The 13,475-nt window shown below is 41.0% G+C and overlaps 1 protein-coding gene across 2 annotated transcripts; it reads right to left on the bottom strand.

Moving 5' to 3' along the window:
- Window positions 1-1,417: 1,417 nt before the first annotated feature.
- Window positions 1,418-12,870, bottom strand: LOC119733178 (rRNA 2'-O-methyltransferase fibrillarin-like). Of its 2 annotated transcripts, XM_038206757.1 has the most exons (9): window positions 12,805-12,870; window positions 9,539-9,727; window positions 9,015-9,059; window positions 8,456-8,610; window positions 7,419-7,589; window positions 5,381-5,513; window positions 4,036-4,148; window positions 3,448-3,593; window positions 1,418-2,713 (listed from the first exon to the last, which is right to left on the bottom strand). In XM_038206757.1, the coding sequence occupies exons 1-9, from the start codon at window positions 12,815-12,817 to the stop codon at window positions 2,692-2,694; spliced, it is 987 nt and encodes a 328-aa protein (XP_038062685.1). In that variant the 5' UTR covers window positions 12,818-12,870; the 3' UTR covers window positions 1,418-2,691. The 2 variants fall into 2 exon arrangements, with proteins under 2 accessions (XP_038062685.1, XP_038062686.1); XM_038206758.1 differs by lacking the exon at window positions 9,015-9,059.
- Between the last annotated feature and the right edge of the window lie 605 nt (window positions 12,871-13,475).

Raw genomic sequence — 13,475 nt, 5'->3', positions numbered from 1 at the left:
TTCATATGATCATGACACATATACTTAGAAAAAAAGTAACAACAGGACGATAGGTGGCGCTGTGTATACCTGACAGCAAAAATCGGTGGGCGGGGTCCTCGCTGAAAAGGAAAATTTAACTCGACATCTCTCTGCAGTTGGAATCAAATATTATAATCCGACGTGATTTGCTAGGTTTTTTTCAGACGGCCATTTTAGCTTTTTTTTGCCGCATAGTGCATGTATGCCTGGAAGTCATAGGCACGGCAGTCACTTTGTGCGTAATGTGATTCTAAACTCGTTTTTGTTTGAAGACCAATAATTAACCCATATCAACTTTTAGAGGGGCCTAGTGGCCGAGCGGTTGGAGCGTGGAGCTACGGATCGGAGTGGAAGTAAAATGAGTACAGTGTACCTGATTCGTTCAGGGAAGGTAAGACGGCACTAGAGGAGAGGACTGGGCCCTGCCACTCATATGCCGCGCCCAAGACACAGTGGACCTCCAACATCCCACTGCCCCTACGGCCAGGGCCCAGTTTCATAGCGCTGCTTAACAGCCGACTTTGTGCTTACCGAGCCCCCATCTATTTCATAGGGACCGTTAAGCAGTATAAGCACAGCAAAGCACGCTTAACCCCAGAAGAAAACTTTGCTTAAATCAGTGACGTAACAATAGAAATCTCCATGCGCGCGCAACCGTTAGCATGAAATAGTGCTTAACCAGCAGCATGATTTTCTGCTATAGTAAGCACAACTTTTCTGCTTACTGTTTAAGCAGCGCTATGAAATTGGGCCCAGTAATGGCTATGGGACCTTCACATTTACCAACTTTGAAGGATGTGACAGTTACACGACTAACAAACGAAACCCTAATTATAAAAAGGGACCTACGTTCATGCGATATTTCTTTGGGTTTAACACATTGAAACAGCAACCCAAAGAAGCCAACTGTCAGTTACAGGTATGTTGATCACGGCCAACACAACAATAACATGAGGGACAATTTATACACAATATCCAACATTTTTGAAATACTGGAAACATAATGGGCTGGCGTCAGCCTTTGTTAAATGGCTTAATGTTTAAAGGGGTTCTTAAAATATTTGCTAAACGTTAACAAAATTAAACGCAAAGTTACATCCTCATTAACTTTTGCCTGAAAACAATTTGTGTTTGTTAACGTGGGGGCTATTAAGAAATTAAATTAAAAAAAAATAATAATAAATATGTACCAATTGATTGGTTTCCTCACCAAATTAAGATTGTTTTAAATTAAAACTTACAAGAGATATCAACCTCACAAATCTATATTTTCTAAATCTTGCAAGTAAATTTGCTTAACTGGCCAAGGTGCTTGCAGATAAAGTATCAATCTAATTCAATCTGATTTTCAATGTACAAAACACAGTAAAATTACGGCAACAGATGATGAAACGGATCTCTATCTCAAGCTGAGCAGTGTTTCTTTTTATTACAATGCACAAGAAAACAGTCTAGTTTAATTTGTAAAAAAAGAAGTAGATTTTGTCTCCTTGATTGTGACACATTATAAGCATTCAGTTTAAGCAGCTTGACTTTTTATCCTGGAGATTTAACAAGATGACTCTTTAACAGTTAAAAAAGTAATTAACAATAAGCAAAATCAATATTCCAACAGCACATTTGCAAAACAAGATTCGATGATTTTACCTGTGGCATAAATATACTAGATAAATGCACACAATGGATTTCAAAATTATTGCCAAAATGACGATGAAGACATGATAAAATACATTACACATCGCCTAATGGCTTCTTAAGGTGTCAAAGACGAACTACTGGTGCTCCGGTAATGCTATTCACGATCAATTTGTGATCTGCAAATCGATGGCATTTGACCAGTTTCCACAAGTGTAATATTTTGTATCTTGTAGAGGTCATGTGATCATGATTTGTGTGCAACAAATTTATTTTGTTTCAAACCAAAATTTGAAAAAGGAGTTCTCGCGCCCCAGTTACTTGGTCTAGACGTGCACTCGCATAGTTGGAATACCGAATTGGCTTATTGCAAAAACAATGCATTGGGAATTTCTTACTATGAAGAGATGGAGTACTGGTTACCAACCATGGCTGGAATTCTTTACCAGTGACACACTGGTTACCAACCATGGTTGGTATTCTCTACCAGTTACATACTGGTTACCAGCCATGGCTGGTATTCTCTGCCAGTGACACACTGGTTACCAGCCATGGCTGGTATTCTCTACCAGTTACATACTGGTTACCAACCATGGCTGGTATTCTCTACCAGTTACATACTGGTTACCAGCCATGGCTGGTACTCTCTTGTAAGACAGGAAAGGTTGGTTTTTCCCTTCTGCCAAATGGACGTATAACATTGACCCAAGTCCTTTCAGAGGTATCACTTCATATACATGTAATCACAGCTTTAAAAAATTTTGTTAGAAAGCAGGTCCAGGTTAAATCAAAAGAATACAAGGGGTGTGGACTAGTAAAAATTAATGGAAACTCAAATATACAGTTGATTGTAGTCCCTTTCAATGTTTAAGTGCATGATTACAACTTTAAAAAATGGCTGGAGAAAAGACAAATTAGTACTCTGTGCCGAAAAAGAAAAGAAGTTCAACAAAAATTGAACAGAGGTATATGAAATTGACTGGGTACCAATGCAGACTTGGAGACTACGGAAGCTTGGTGCAGTGCGAAGGGAACTCACTTCTTTTTGGAAGGTGCTCTGGAAAAGAATCACAAAGTGAAAAATTTGAAGATATCAGCTGCGACAGTGTTTGAATTGGGAAGGCAGGGCAAAGAAAACGACTAACAAAATTAATGAAACAACTAATGAAATACAATAAAAAGTACTTTATAACAGAATAAAAAACAGGGAAAAAACAGGATTAGAAGTGTTAAAACTAAAGTCCAGATTACAGACACCCACCCTGACTGAACGTGTTCTACATAACCCCAGAGAACCGACACAAAAAGGGAGTTGAGTCTTTTGTTGGAAACGGTCCTCTGTAGTAAGTTTGTGTGCTTAGTCTATGGAAGAGTGTTATATTACAGTAACAAATGGAAACAAAGCATTGTCCTCGAGAGTGTAGTAAAACAAGAGTGTCTGTTGAACATGTGTACGGCATTATGAACAAATGCTTGCCTGGACGGACAATGTAAGGTACGTGGAACACAGCAAAATGCCGAATGGTCTACTTTGATCAGATCTTGACAGAAGTCACACTCATGAATTGGAAGAAAAAGTCGTTTGTAACACATTTCTTATGCTTTTTTAATTTTTATGTGATTTATATTAAGGAAAGTTTATTTTTCAGCTATTGTCATCTTCTTATATGTTGATTGATGTTTTAACTGTTTTACTCTATGATTTTACACCAGGACAAGAATTCCATGTCTGTTTTAACTTACATGACTAATAAAATATGAATATGAATATGAGTCGTTTCGGCAACTTACCTGTAAACTCCTACGACGACCGCGTGATCTCTCTCGTACGGTTCCAGCGTCAGCTGCTCCTGCGGTTTCAGCTTCTCTGCTATGAGTTTCTTGACTTCGCCTGCAAAGACGACCTCCGGTTGGGCCGTGGAATCAATACAGTTGGCCTGCAAAACAAAATCAAGTATGACGTTGCGATGGCTGTAGAATAACGGCTGTAGAATAACTTGCAGGAAAGTGGACAGTGCACAATACCTGTAGACTACTAATGACCCAAGAAAAGTACTTATTTTTGTTGAAATAAAACATACAAGCGGAAGATCACGGACAGTACAACTGTAAATCACATGACCTTATTGTCTATAATTATGGTCAACTGAGTGTGGGCCAATGGCACATTAAAAGATTGGCAATTTAGCTAATTTAATCATTTTCAAGTAATACAAATTAAAAAAAAAATTTAAAAAACGTAATTTTAAAAATTATATCAACACGTAAACTTATGCAAATAAAACTTGAATTCATATTTGTTTATACCAAAATAATTATGGCGTATTGTAAAGGATATGAAATCAGAATTGATGTTTGCATGTGTATCTTTTTTTCTACCTTGATGGAGATGACAAAGTTGCCTTCGTTCTTGAGGAAGCTGTGTGCGTTGATGGCCACGATACGGGCCTGGTCGGGCTGGGCCACGTCGGCAAATATACAGTCAACCATACCTGCAGCAAACAAGGCAATTACAATTGTAAGGATTAATCCATGGGTAGTTGTATAACATTGTAATACACTGTATTTCTTTGTATTACATTGTATTACACTGCATTCCTTTGTGTTACGTTATATTCCTTGCAGAAAAAATTGAAAAAAGGCTGTGAGGTTTAATCCACTTGCGCTTGTATTAAATTGTATTACATTGTATTCCTGCTGGGAAAAATGGCTAAACATTGCGAGGATTAAACCATTGGCACTTTTATTAAATTGTATAACACTGTGTGCCTTGGAAAAAATGACAAAAAGTTCCTTAATAAAATATAGATTGCTAATACATCATGATGTCATGTTGTACTTACAAAGTACCATTAGATTCTTTGTACACACTAAGTTTCATGACAATCAGACCTTGTCTTACATTTGTTTAAAACATTGCACTTTTTAAAACGGCATGATGATGTCACACATTTTAAAATTCTGACAGTTCTGGTTCACAACATCTGGCCAAAGCTAAAGACGAACTACTGTGATTAACCCTAACTCCCTAGCATAATTTACTAGGAACCGTACACATCCTGGCAAATTCAAACACCCACACGGGAAATCGCACACACACGCACTGTTGGACTTAGTTTCTGGAGGTGTGCCAAACCTAATGTAAAAGACCATCAGTTTCGGGGTACTGTACCTATCCTTACAGATTTCAACAAAACCTGCTGTTGGGCTTTGATGCGTTGAGTTCGGTTAGGGTTAAACAAGGCTTTGCCATTCCCGCTTTGCAGGGAGGTGAAAGGTCACCTGGGCGCAATTTTTTTTCTCCCAAACAACATCCACAAATGGGTGTACGCTATGGCGTTTTGGACTTAACTTTTATAAAAACATGAGAAGAAATATAAACTTAGAAAAAAAAAGTGACTTTGAATGTTATGAAAGTTGGACTTTATTTCCCTTTTAAAAAAATCCTCCAAAGCCTCACGTTAGAAAAGGGTGCAAAACTGAGATTCGAACCCGCAACCTCGCGGTGCAAAATCCAACCCTTTATCGACTGAGCTGCAGCACTGCTCGCCTAAACATGGGGAAACAAATAATTATATACCTGTGTGCGTATCATAAAAGTATCGCAGAGGGCGCTAAACAACCATGTATGCGGATGTCGTTTGGGAGAAAAAATTCGCCACCTGGGCAAGGGTTATTGTCATGTGCGCACAAATCCAAAGGCGTTGCACTTTTTGACACTCACCGACCAGCATTCTGTATTTGTGGGGATGTCTGGCATCTTCAATGATGGGGATGATGTTGGTGCGCTTCTTAGCAACGTTGATGAGGTCCCGACCCGATCTGTGGGAGAATTCTACAGCGTAGACGAGGCCCTCCTATCAAGACGACAAACAAACCAAAATCAACACAACTATTACTCAATAAAAGGTCTTTCAAACCTGTGTGGTTTGTGGTAAATGTGTCCTTGGGCAAGGCACTTTATCAAAATTGCTTTAGCCCAAACAGGAGTAAAATGGGTAATTGTGTTCGAACATGCTGCACATATTCTGATCAGATTTTTATACTCCATGGGGCAATGGTGTGATGAACGGCTTTGGTTGTAAGACATTTAAACATGAAGGGTTAGAATTATTTTGATCCCCTGCTGCACTTACAACTGAACTTGTTAAAGTTTTTACTAACAGATGTAAAGTAGTTGAGTGTTTTGACTTTAACTTGAAGCATGATTTGTACTTGTGATTGCCTTGTGCATGACTTGTGCATGACTTGCGATTGACTAGTGATTGACTTGTACTTGACTTGTGCTTGACTTGTGCATGAATTGTGCATGAACTGTGCGTAACTTGTGATCGACATGTGTTGGACTAGTGATTGACTCGTGACTGACTTGTACATAACTTGTGGTTGACTTGTGCATGACTTATGATTGACTTCTGCGTGAATTGTGATTGACGTGCGATTGACTTTTGATTGACTTGTGCATGGCCTGCGATTGACTTGTGCATGACTTGAGATTGACTTGTGCATGACTTGCGATTGATTGGTGCGTGACACGACTTGTGCATGAGTTGTGATTGACATGCGATTGACTTTTGATTGACTTGTGCATGACCTGCGATTGACTTGTGCATGACTTGTGCATGACTTGTGCATGACTTGTGAATGACTTGTGCATGACGGATGCATGCCTTGTGATTGACTCGTGATCGACTTTTGATTGGTTCTTGGTTGGTTCTTCTCCTAAATACTCCACGTGGGAGTTTATACAGGAGGCCAGAAACACCGGGGCAAACCCCTTCTCTTAGCGATAAGTGTTTACTGGGTTCTTTTACGTGCATTTATACAACACACGGGACCTACGGCTTAACGTCCCATCCGAATGACGAAGCAATAATGGTTAAGTGCCTTGCTTAAGAGCACAAGTGTCCGCCGGCGGGCTCGAACCCACGTCACTGTTGCCTCTGAAACACCAGAACGTGAGTCCGGTGTTCTTAACCGCTAGGCCATCACACTCCACTCGCTAGGCCATCACATTCACTTGTGATGGATTGAAGTTTGACTTGTGATTGACTTGTAATTGACCAGTAACAGATTTGTGAGAGACTTATGATTGAGTTGTAGTTAACATGTGATTAACTTGTGATTGTTGTGTGATTTACTTGTGATCAACTTTTGATTCACTAGTGATTGACTGAAGTTTAACTTGTGACTGACTTGTAAAAGATCTGTGAGTGATTTGTGATCGAGTTGTGATTAACATTTGATTAACCTGTGATTGTTGTGTGACTGACTTGTGATTAACTTGTAATTGAACTAGTGATTGACTTGTGACTGACTTGTACATGACTTGTGGTTGACTTCTGCTTGAATTGTGATTGACTTGCGATTGATTGGTGCGTGACACGACTTGTGCATGACATGTGCATGAGTTGTGATTAACTTGTACATGACTTGTGATTGACTTGCGATTGACTTGTGCATGACTTGCGATTGACTAGTGTATGACTTGTGCATGACTGGTGTATGACTTGTGCATAACTTCTGAATGACGGGTGCATGCCTTGTGGATGACTCGTGATCGACTTCTGATTCACTTGTGATTGACTGAAGTTTGACTTATGATTGACTTGGAGTTGATCTGTAACAGATTTTTGAGTGACTTATGATTAACATGTGATTAACATGTGATTAACTTGTGATTGAGTTGTGATTAACATGTAATTAACTTGTGATTGATGTGTGACTGACTTGTGATTGAACATGTGATTGACTTGACTCACCGGTCCTACGAGATCGGAGACATGTGACACAGTTGTGCCCGAGGCAGCCCCAAGGTACAACACCTTCGATCCAGGCTTCATGTGGATCTTGTCGATTCCGCCCAAAATGGCCGCCGCCAACTTGGATCGGAAGGGATTCCAGGCTCTGTATTCTGTCTTGATGTCGCCATCCTACGGACGATAAAGCGAGGAAAATTGACTGAGAAGGGATTCGAACATGTAACCCTTGCAATGTCATTCCAGTGCTTTATCCACTAGAATCAAAGCCTAGTTTTCTATCTTCTGATTTGAAAATCACAGGTGTGTGGAAAAAGGCACACCTGTGATTTTTCTAGGCCTGTGATTTTTCTAGGCGTGTGATTTTTCTAGGCGTGTGATTTTTCTAGGCGTGTGATTCTGTGGTCCAAGCTGGGACTGAATAATCTGGGTTTTTTTTCTTCATAATATTCATCTTGGTTTACAATAAAGCCGTTTTCTCTTCACTGACGTACTTCTTTTATCACGGATAGATCCCAAATGTGGCCATCACTTGTCACCCTGTGCACAAACCGTATGAGACTGGTCTGAAAATGAGTGTTTTCTCAGCAAATACTTCAATATTTTCCCTGCTCAATTTAACTTTTTAGGACATATCACTTTCTCATGGCTGATAGGTCAGTGATGGCCAGATATGGGAATCTTTCCTTTTACACAAATTATGAAGTATAATTATGCCGTAAATGTATGCCGAGGTGTGCGGTACTGAGGGATTCAGGCGTGCGATTATTCGCACTTCTCAGGAAGCTTTTAGGAGTGTGATGGCGTGGGGGTGTGATCGCACGCCTCAAAACAGAAGGACTGCATCTTGAAAACACCGTCCTTAATTCATGGAAGAAAGAAATGTGTCCAAGGTAGGATTCCAACGTACAACTTAAGGACGTGTCATTAAAGTGCTCTACCGACTGAGCTTACCAACACGGTGTTGACAATCCTTTGAATAACGATTCAGACCCATTTTGTAAAGTTGGGTCACATTTGCACATTAGTACCAACGTTACCTCAGCAGAGATTTTCTTCTCTCCGTACACCGTCTCGCCGGGTACCAGGTTCTTGGTAACCAGAGCGTCTTCCTTCCCACGAGCAATAAAGACTCCTTCCAATCGATGCGGCTCTATGACGACTTTTCTGCCTCCCCTCATGCCACCTCTAGCACCTGCAATGATAATGGAATGATCCAAAGTTCAAAGTTCAAGGTATAGCTTCATTGCACTGGATGACATCTCTGGTCAATTTCACAAAGCTTGTAAGTACAGATGATTTACTAAGCCCAACAATTATGTTTGGCTTGTCAAAACAGGTAACCAGCCAAAGTGCCATTCAATGTATATGGCTTGTAACTGGTACCCAGCTGATTCATGCTTAGCAGAAAAAAAAAAGGAACAAATAAAGACAGACTGTACACAGTTTCTACAACTAAGACCTTATCTACAACAATAAGTTTTTTTTCTAAATCTGGCTGAACATTTAACAAGAGTAAACAGTTTTCCTTTGACCTCTGAACTCTTGTGACCTTTAATATCCATGACCTGTGACATGTTGTGTGACCTATGACCTTACCTCCTCTCCCTCCTCTCATACCACCTCTGCCTCTTGGGGTGAAACCTGAAGACAAAACAAAAATCACCTTTTATTTGGCACTCAAACTCTGAATTTAAGTGAAAAAGACAAGTGGCGAAATCTGCCTCTGCTTGGATAACCCTAACCCTGCCAGACGCAACACAGTGCACCAGGTGGAAAAGAACTGGTGCACTTTGATGCATTCAGCTACCAACAGCAGTGCATTAACGGCCACTTCAGAGACAATGAGAGCTAGTCCAATTGAACAATGCCACAGTTGTATCCTGCTGCGTGCAGTGACCACGGACTCTGAGGCAGTGTGGCCTTGAGACTTTTCCCCTGATGCATCTTGCTACATTTGGCAGGCTTGTCACTTAGTCAAGTGTTGCATGTTGCTGCGTTTGGCAGGGCTCTAGCAAACATACCCTGGAGGGTTAGGGTTATAGAACTAAAAGCCTGAATGATAAACTTGATTTCAAATCCGCACACTGATCAAATTTCTTGTACAGAAGACTTATACTCACCTCCTCTTCCTCCTCGTGACCCACCACGCCCGCCTCTGAAGCCCCCTCTTCCCCCCTCCCCACCTCCACGGAAACCACCACCGCCACGAAAACCTCCCCCTCCACCGCCACCACGGAAACCACCCCTCCCTCCACCTCCTCTGCCCCCCACCCCTCTGCTTCCAAAGCCACCGCCTCTTGGCGAAAATCCTGCAGAGTTAAACAAATAGAAAACAGAACGTGAAATATCAGAGTGTAACCCAATGCATAATTTCCGTTTTACAGCTATTAATGAAAGATTTCAGACAATCCTAAACTTCACTTTCTTGGGCTGTCCTTGTTTGAATTGTTTACTATTTGATTCTTCAAAACTGTGTTTGATTGAATATTCAAATATTCCAAACTCGCGGATCAAGTTCCACACTCCCAGGTACTAAGTGCCTGCTGCACCGGTTGCGTGCAAAGTGTGCTAGTGAAAATGTGCGTGCAGCAATATTTTGGGGGACTCTCGAGCGCTCAATACTGTGTACGACCAGGGAACTGACACATGACCGAGTACAGCAGGAATATGATTGGTCTAAGACAAAAAAAACCCTGAAAATTTTATGCATGAAGTGCAAACTCAAGTGAGCGAGAAGCGCGAAGCCATTACGACGTGGGGTCCGGGGCGGGGCAGGCCCGCTTAAGGGCCCCAAGTTATTTTTGATTTTAGATGCTCTGTGGTGCAATCCGAGGCGATTACTGGTCACTTTCCTCTGAAATTTTGGAGCAGAATTTGTTTTAATTTTAAGAAGAATTTTCCTTCCTTTGTTAAAATGTATTCTTGTTCTTATAAAGTTTCTTCTGTACTCAAAAGGTGAGAACCATGCATTTTCATGTTACCTCGCCGTATTTGCCATGCTTTGATGTGCTTTGGGTGTTTCACATGGGATACGAGCGATTTTTTACCACTCGATGCATAGTTGATAATGTCGTTGCAAACATTGCAAAAACTTGACCTTGCCAGCGGTTGCTATTTTATCGAAACTGTACTCTTAAAATTCATGCTGATGCCCATCAATAATAACGGAGTCCCGAAACCATTCCCACCGGAACTTATTTTTCACTTCTTTATCAAGCTCTCGCACTGATAAATCTCCTTGCGACAGTATCGACTTGTCGGGTGCAGCCATGTTGGAAGCATTTCCGTTGGAAGCATACGTCATGTACGTACACAAACACTCCGAGCCGACGCACGTAAAACAACAGGGGAGTCAGGTTGGCGTAGCGGTACTTTCCTCGCCTTCCACCGCTGTGACCCGGGTTTGAATCCCGCCTGGGCCAATATGTGGATTGGGTTTTCAGTCCCTGCCTGATTCCGTGGGTTTTCCCCAGAATATTCTTCTGGGCTTTTCCTCCCACCTCTAAAACTGTAACTTCTTCTCATTGTCTTCTCTCCACAGGTTTCTTCAGGCTTGCGAGCTACAGTGCCTATGGCGCTTTTGAGGAATCCTTGGTTTCATTACCAGAAATTATTAATAATAATAATAATAATAACGTACTGTATGTCATTGTGCACGCCGAGTAATATTAGTCTGTACACCTGACAAGCGCAACACGTGCATCTCGAGTACCGACACAGGAACTAGACCTTAATAATAATCACAACCTCGGACCCGAGCGAAAAATCACATGATCGCGCTAATAAATAATGGCAACGCATGGTCTTCAACTTCGTTCTCACATTGGGAAATCAATGTGCGTGCGTAATACATGTAATATCATGTATATCAAGAATACAGGTCAGCTCGTACGCGAGCCAACTCGTATGCGACCAACTCGTACGCAGGACAACTCGTAAGCAGGACAACTCGTACACGGACAAACTCGTACGCGGGACAACTCGTACGCGGACCTACTCGTACGCGAGCCAACTCGTACGCGTGAGTATAGACTAGACTGAAACCGTTGGTTCGGGCGTGTAGGAAATTAGGGTCGGTCAGTTGTCCGGCACATTCTTTTTTTCTTAAGTTAAGGGGATAATTTTGTGTTACTGAGTGGTCCCAATTAGTTCAGTTTTAAATCAGCTTTTTTTGCTCATAACAAAAAAGTTATGATTTGTTTTCCCGGACCACTCGCACACTGTCGATGTCTGATCCTGGCTCACACCGTACGCTATACGACAAGATATTGCCACGTAGTGAGAATTTAAATCGTATAATGTCCGCTGCATTAGACTTCCAACAATACATTGCTATAGTGGCCCCGCGCTATGTGTGTAAATCAAATCGTTGTACGTCTTGACAAATTCTCCACACTACCTGTGTGGTTGGAAGCGCATGCCGCCGCAGCATTGCACTACACATCGGTCGCAATTAAAATGGATCGTGTTTTTTTGTATCATTGAAACTTTTGAACTTGACATCGTTGCATTTATGGAATTTAAACTGTTAAAAATACATATGGCTACAATCATAGTTATTCAGTCATACAATCGTACTGTGTACTGTGATAAATCGATAACTTTGGCGTGTGTTTTGGGGTAAACTTTTGGCGATGGTAAACATCGTTCAATTTAAATTTGCTTATTTCGGTCCGCGTACGAGTTGCCTGGCGTACGAGTTGGTTCGCGTACGAGTTGGTCCGCGTACGAGTTGTCTTGCGTACAAGTTGGCTGGCGTACGAGTTGACCTGTTTCCTATATCAATCAATGAAGTAATGTCCGTAAGTAAATTTCGGATATTTCGGCAAGCAAAACTCATTATGAATAATCAATTAGGCAATTAGCACATTCTACCCCCCTATTTTCTCAACGGATTCACATGATTCACATTGCCATTGGTGGACTTTTGGGGCCCCAAAAAACGGATTTCCGGGGGAAAAACGGAGAAATCACATCCCTGGCACACGCATGCCTGGTACAGTGAAGTTGAACATTAACATTTTAAGCTAAAACTGTTTGTATAACATGTTGACACTTTGTTGACGCTTATTGCTGACGCATTACAAGTGAGGAATTGGGGTAGCAGACCTCGTGTACGACTACGAGTACGACTGTTTTTTGTTTGTGAACCAGTTGGCCGCGTACGTACGTTGACCAGCAACGCAGCATGCTCTCGTGGCACGCACAGTCATGTCGAGTTCTTCATGTTCGATTCATTGTTTGCATCGGTAAACTATCTTCATTACTTAAGTCTAGATCCCCACTGTTACTTGTAAATATTCTACAGAATGTCATCATTAAAACCTTCAAACAACCGTAGATGTCAGTTTCAAATTTATTGTTAAAAATGTAAAAATTTGCAAACCTGGCCGACCCATTTTGATAAAAGCGTCCTCGTCCCACGTGCAGCTTGTGTGATCAATGAAAATTGCTCAAACACGAGAGGGCGGTATAATAATTAAAGGGCGATTGAAAAAAGTAAAGGTTGCATGCACACCAGTAAATAAACTCCCATAGACGTAGTTTTACGCCCAATTCCAAAACTTATGAAAAATACTCACAACTCTCCAAGGTGTTTGAGACACACATCAAATTAAAGCTTATTTCATCATCTTTCATTTTCTGTGCAATTTTCCGGGAGGTTAACCGGTGACTTTTGGGTAAAAAATCCATCCAAATATAATTATCATGATCCCCCCTAAAAATGTCCTGAAGCCCATTGCCATTATGAAAAACAGAGCAATTTTAGGGCCCCAGTTTTCTTTTCACAAAAATATGAGTTCGCAGTCCTGTTCACGGCTCCCCCCCCCCCCTTTTTTTTTTTTACAAACTCTCAAGTTTATGGCCAATAGGCATTTTTGGAAGTACTTACTGGCGTGCATTTAATATAAACAGGGCCCCCCCAAAACCCTGATAACTTCAAAAATATAAATAATACAAGATTGATATACATTTTACAAATTTTATAATTATTTACAAAAAATAAAACACTTCAAAATAATCATTATTACGCCTATTTAATTACACAAACTAAGT

This window comes from Patiria miniata, unplaced genomic scaffold (assembly GCF_015706575.1).
Source record: "Patiria miniata isolate m_02_andy unplaced genomic scaffold, ASM1570657v1 HiC_scaffold_25, whole genome shotgun sequence".
Taxonomy (NCBI): domain Eukaryota; kingdom Metazoa; phylum Echinodermata; class Asteroidea; order Valvatida; family Asterinidae; genus Patiria; species Patiria miniata.
Note: the sequence above shows the minus strand (reverse complement) of the source record. Positions and strands in the feature narration are given on the sequence as shown.

Bases quoted from the DNA above. Each gene is read 5' to 3' on its own strand.
- LOC119733178 (XM_038206757.1), bottom strand. The intron at 8,611-9,014 runs GTAAGGTCATAG...TTATCATTGCAG, and splicing joins TATGAGAGGAGGGAGAGGAG to GTGCTAGAGGTGGCATGAGG. The intron at 4,149-5,380 runs GTGAGTGTCAAA...TGTTTGCTGCAG, and splicing joins CAAATACAGAATGCTGGTCG to GTATGGTTGACTGTATATTT.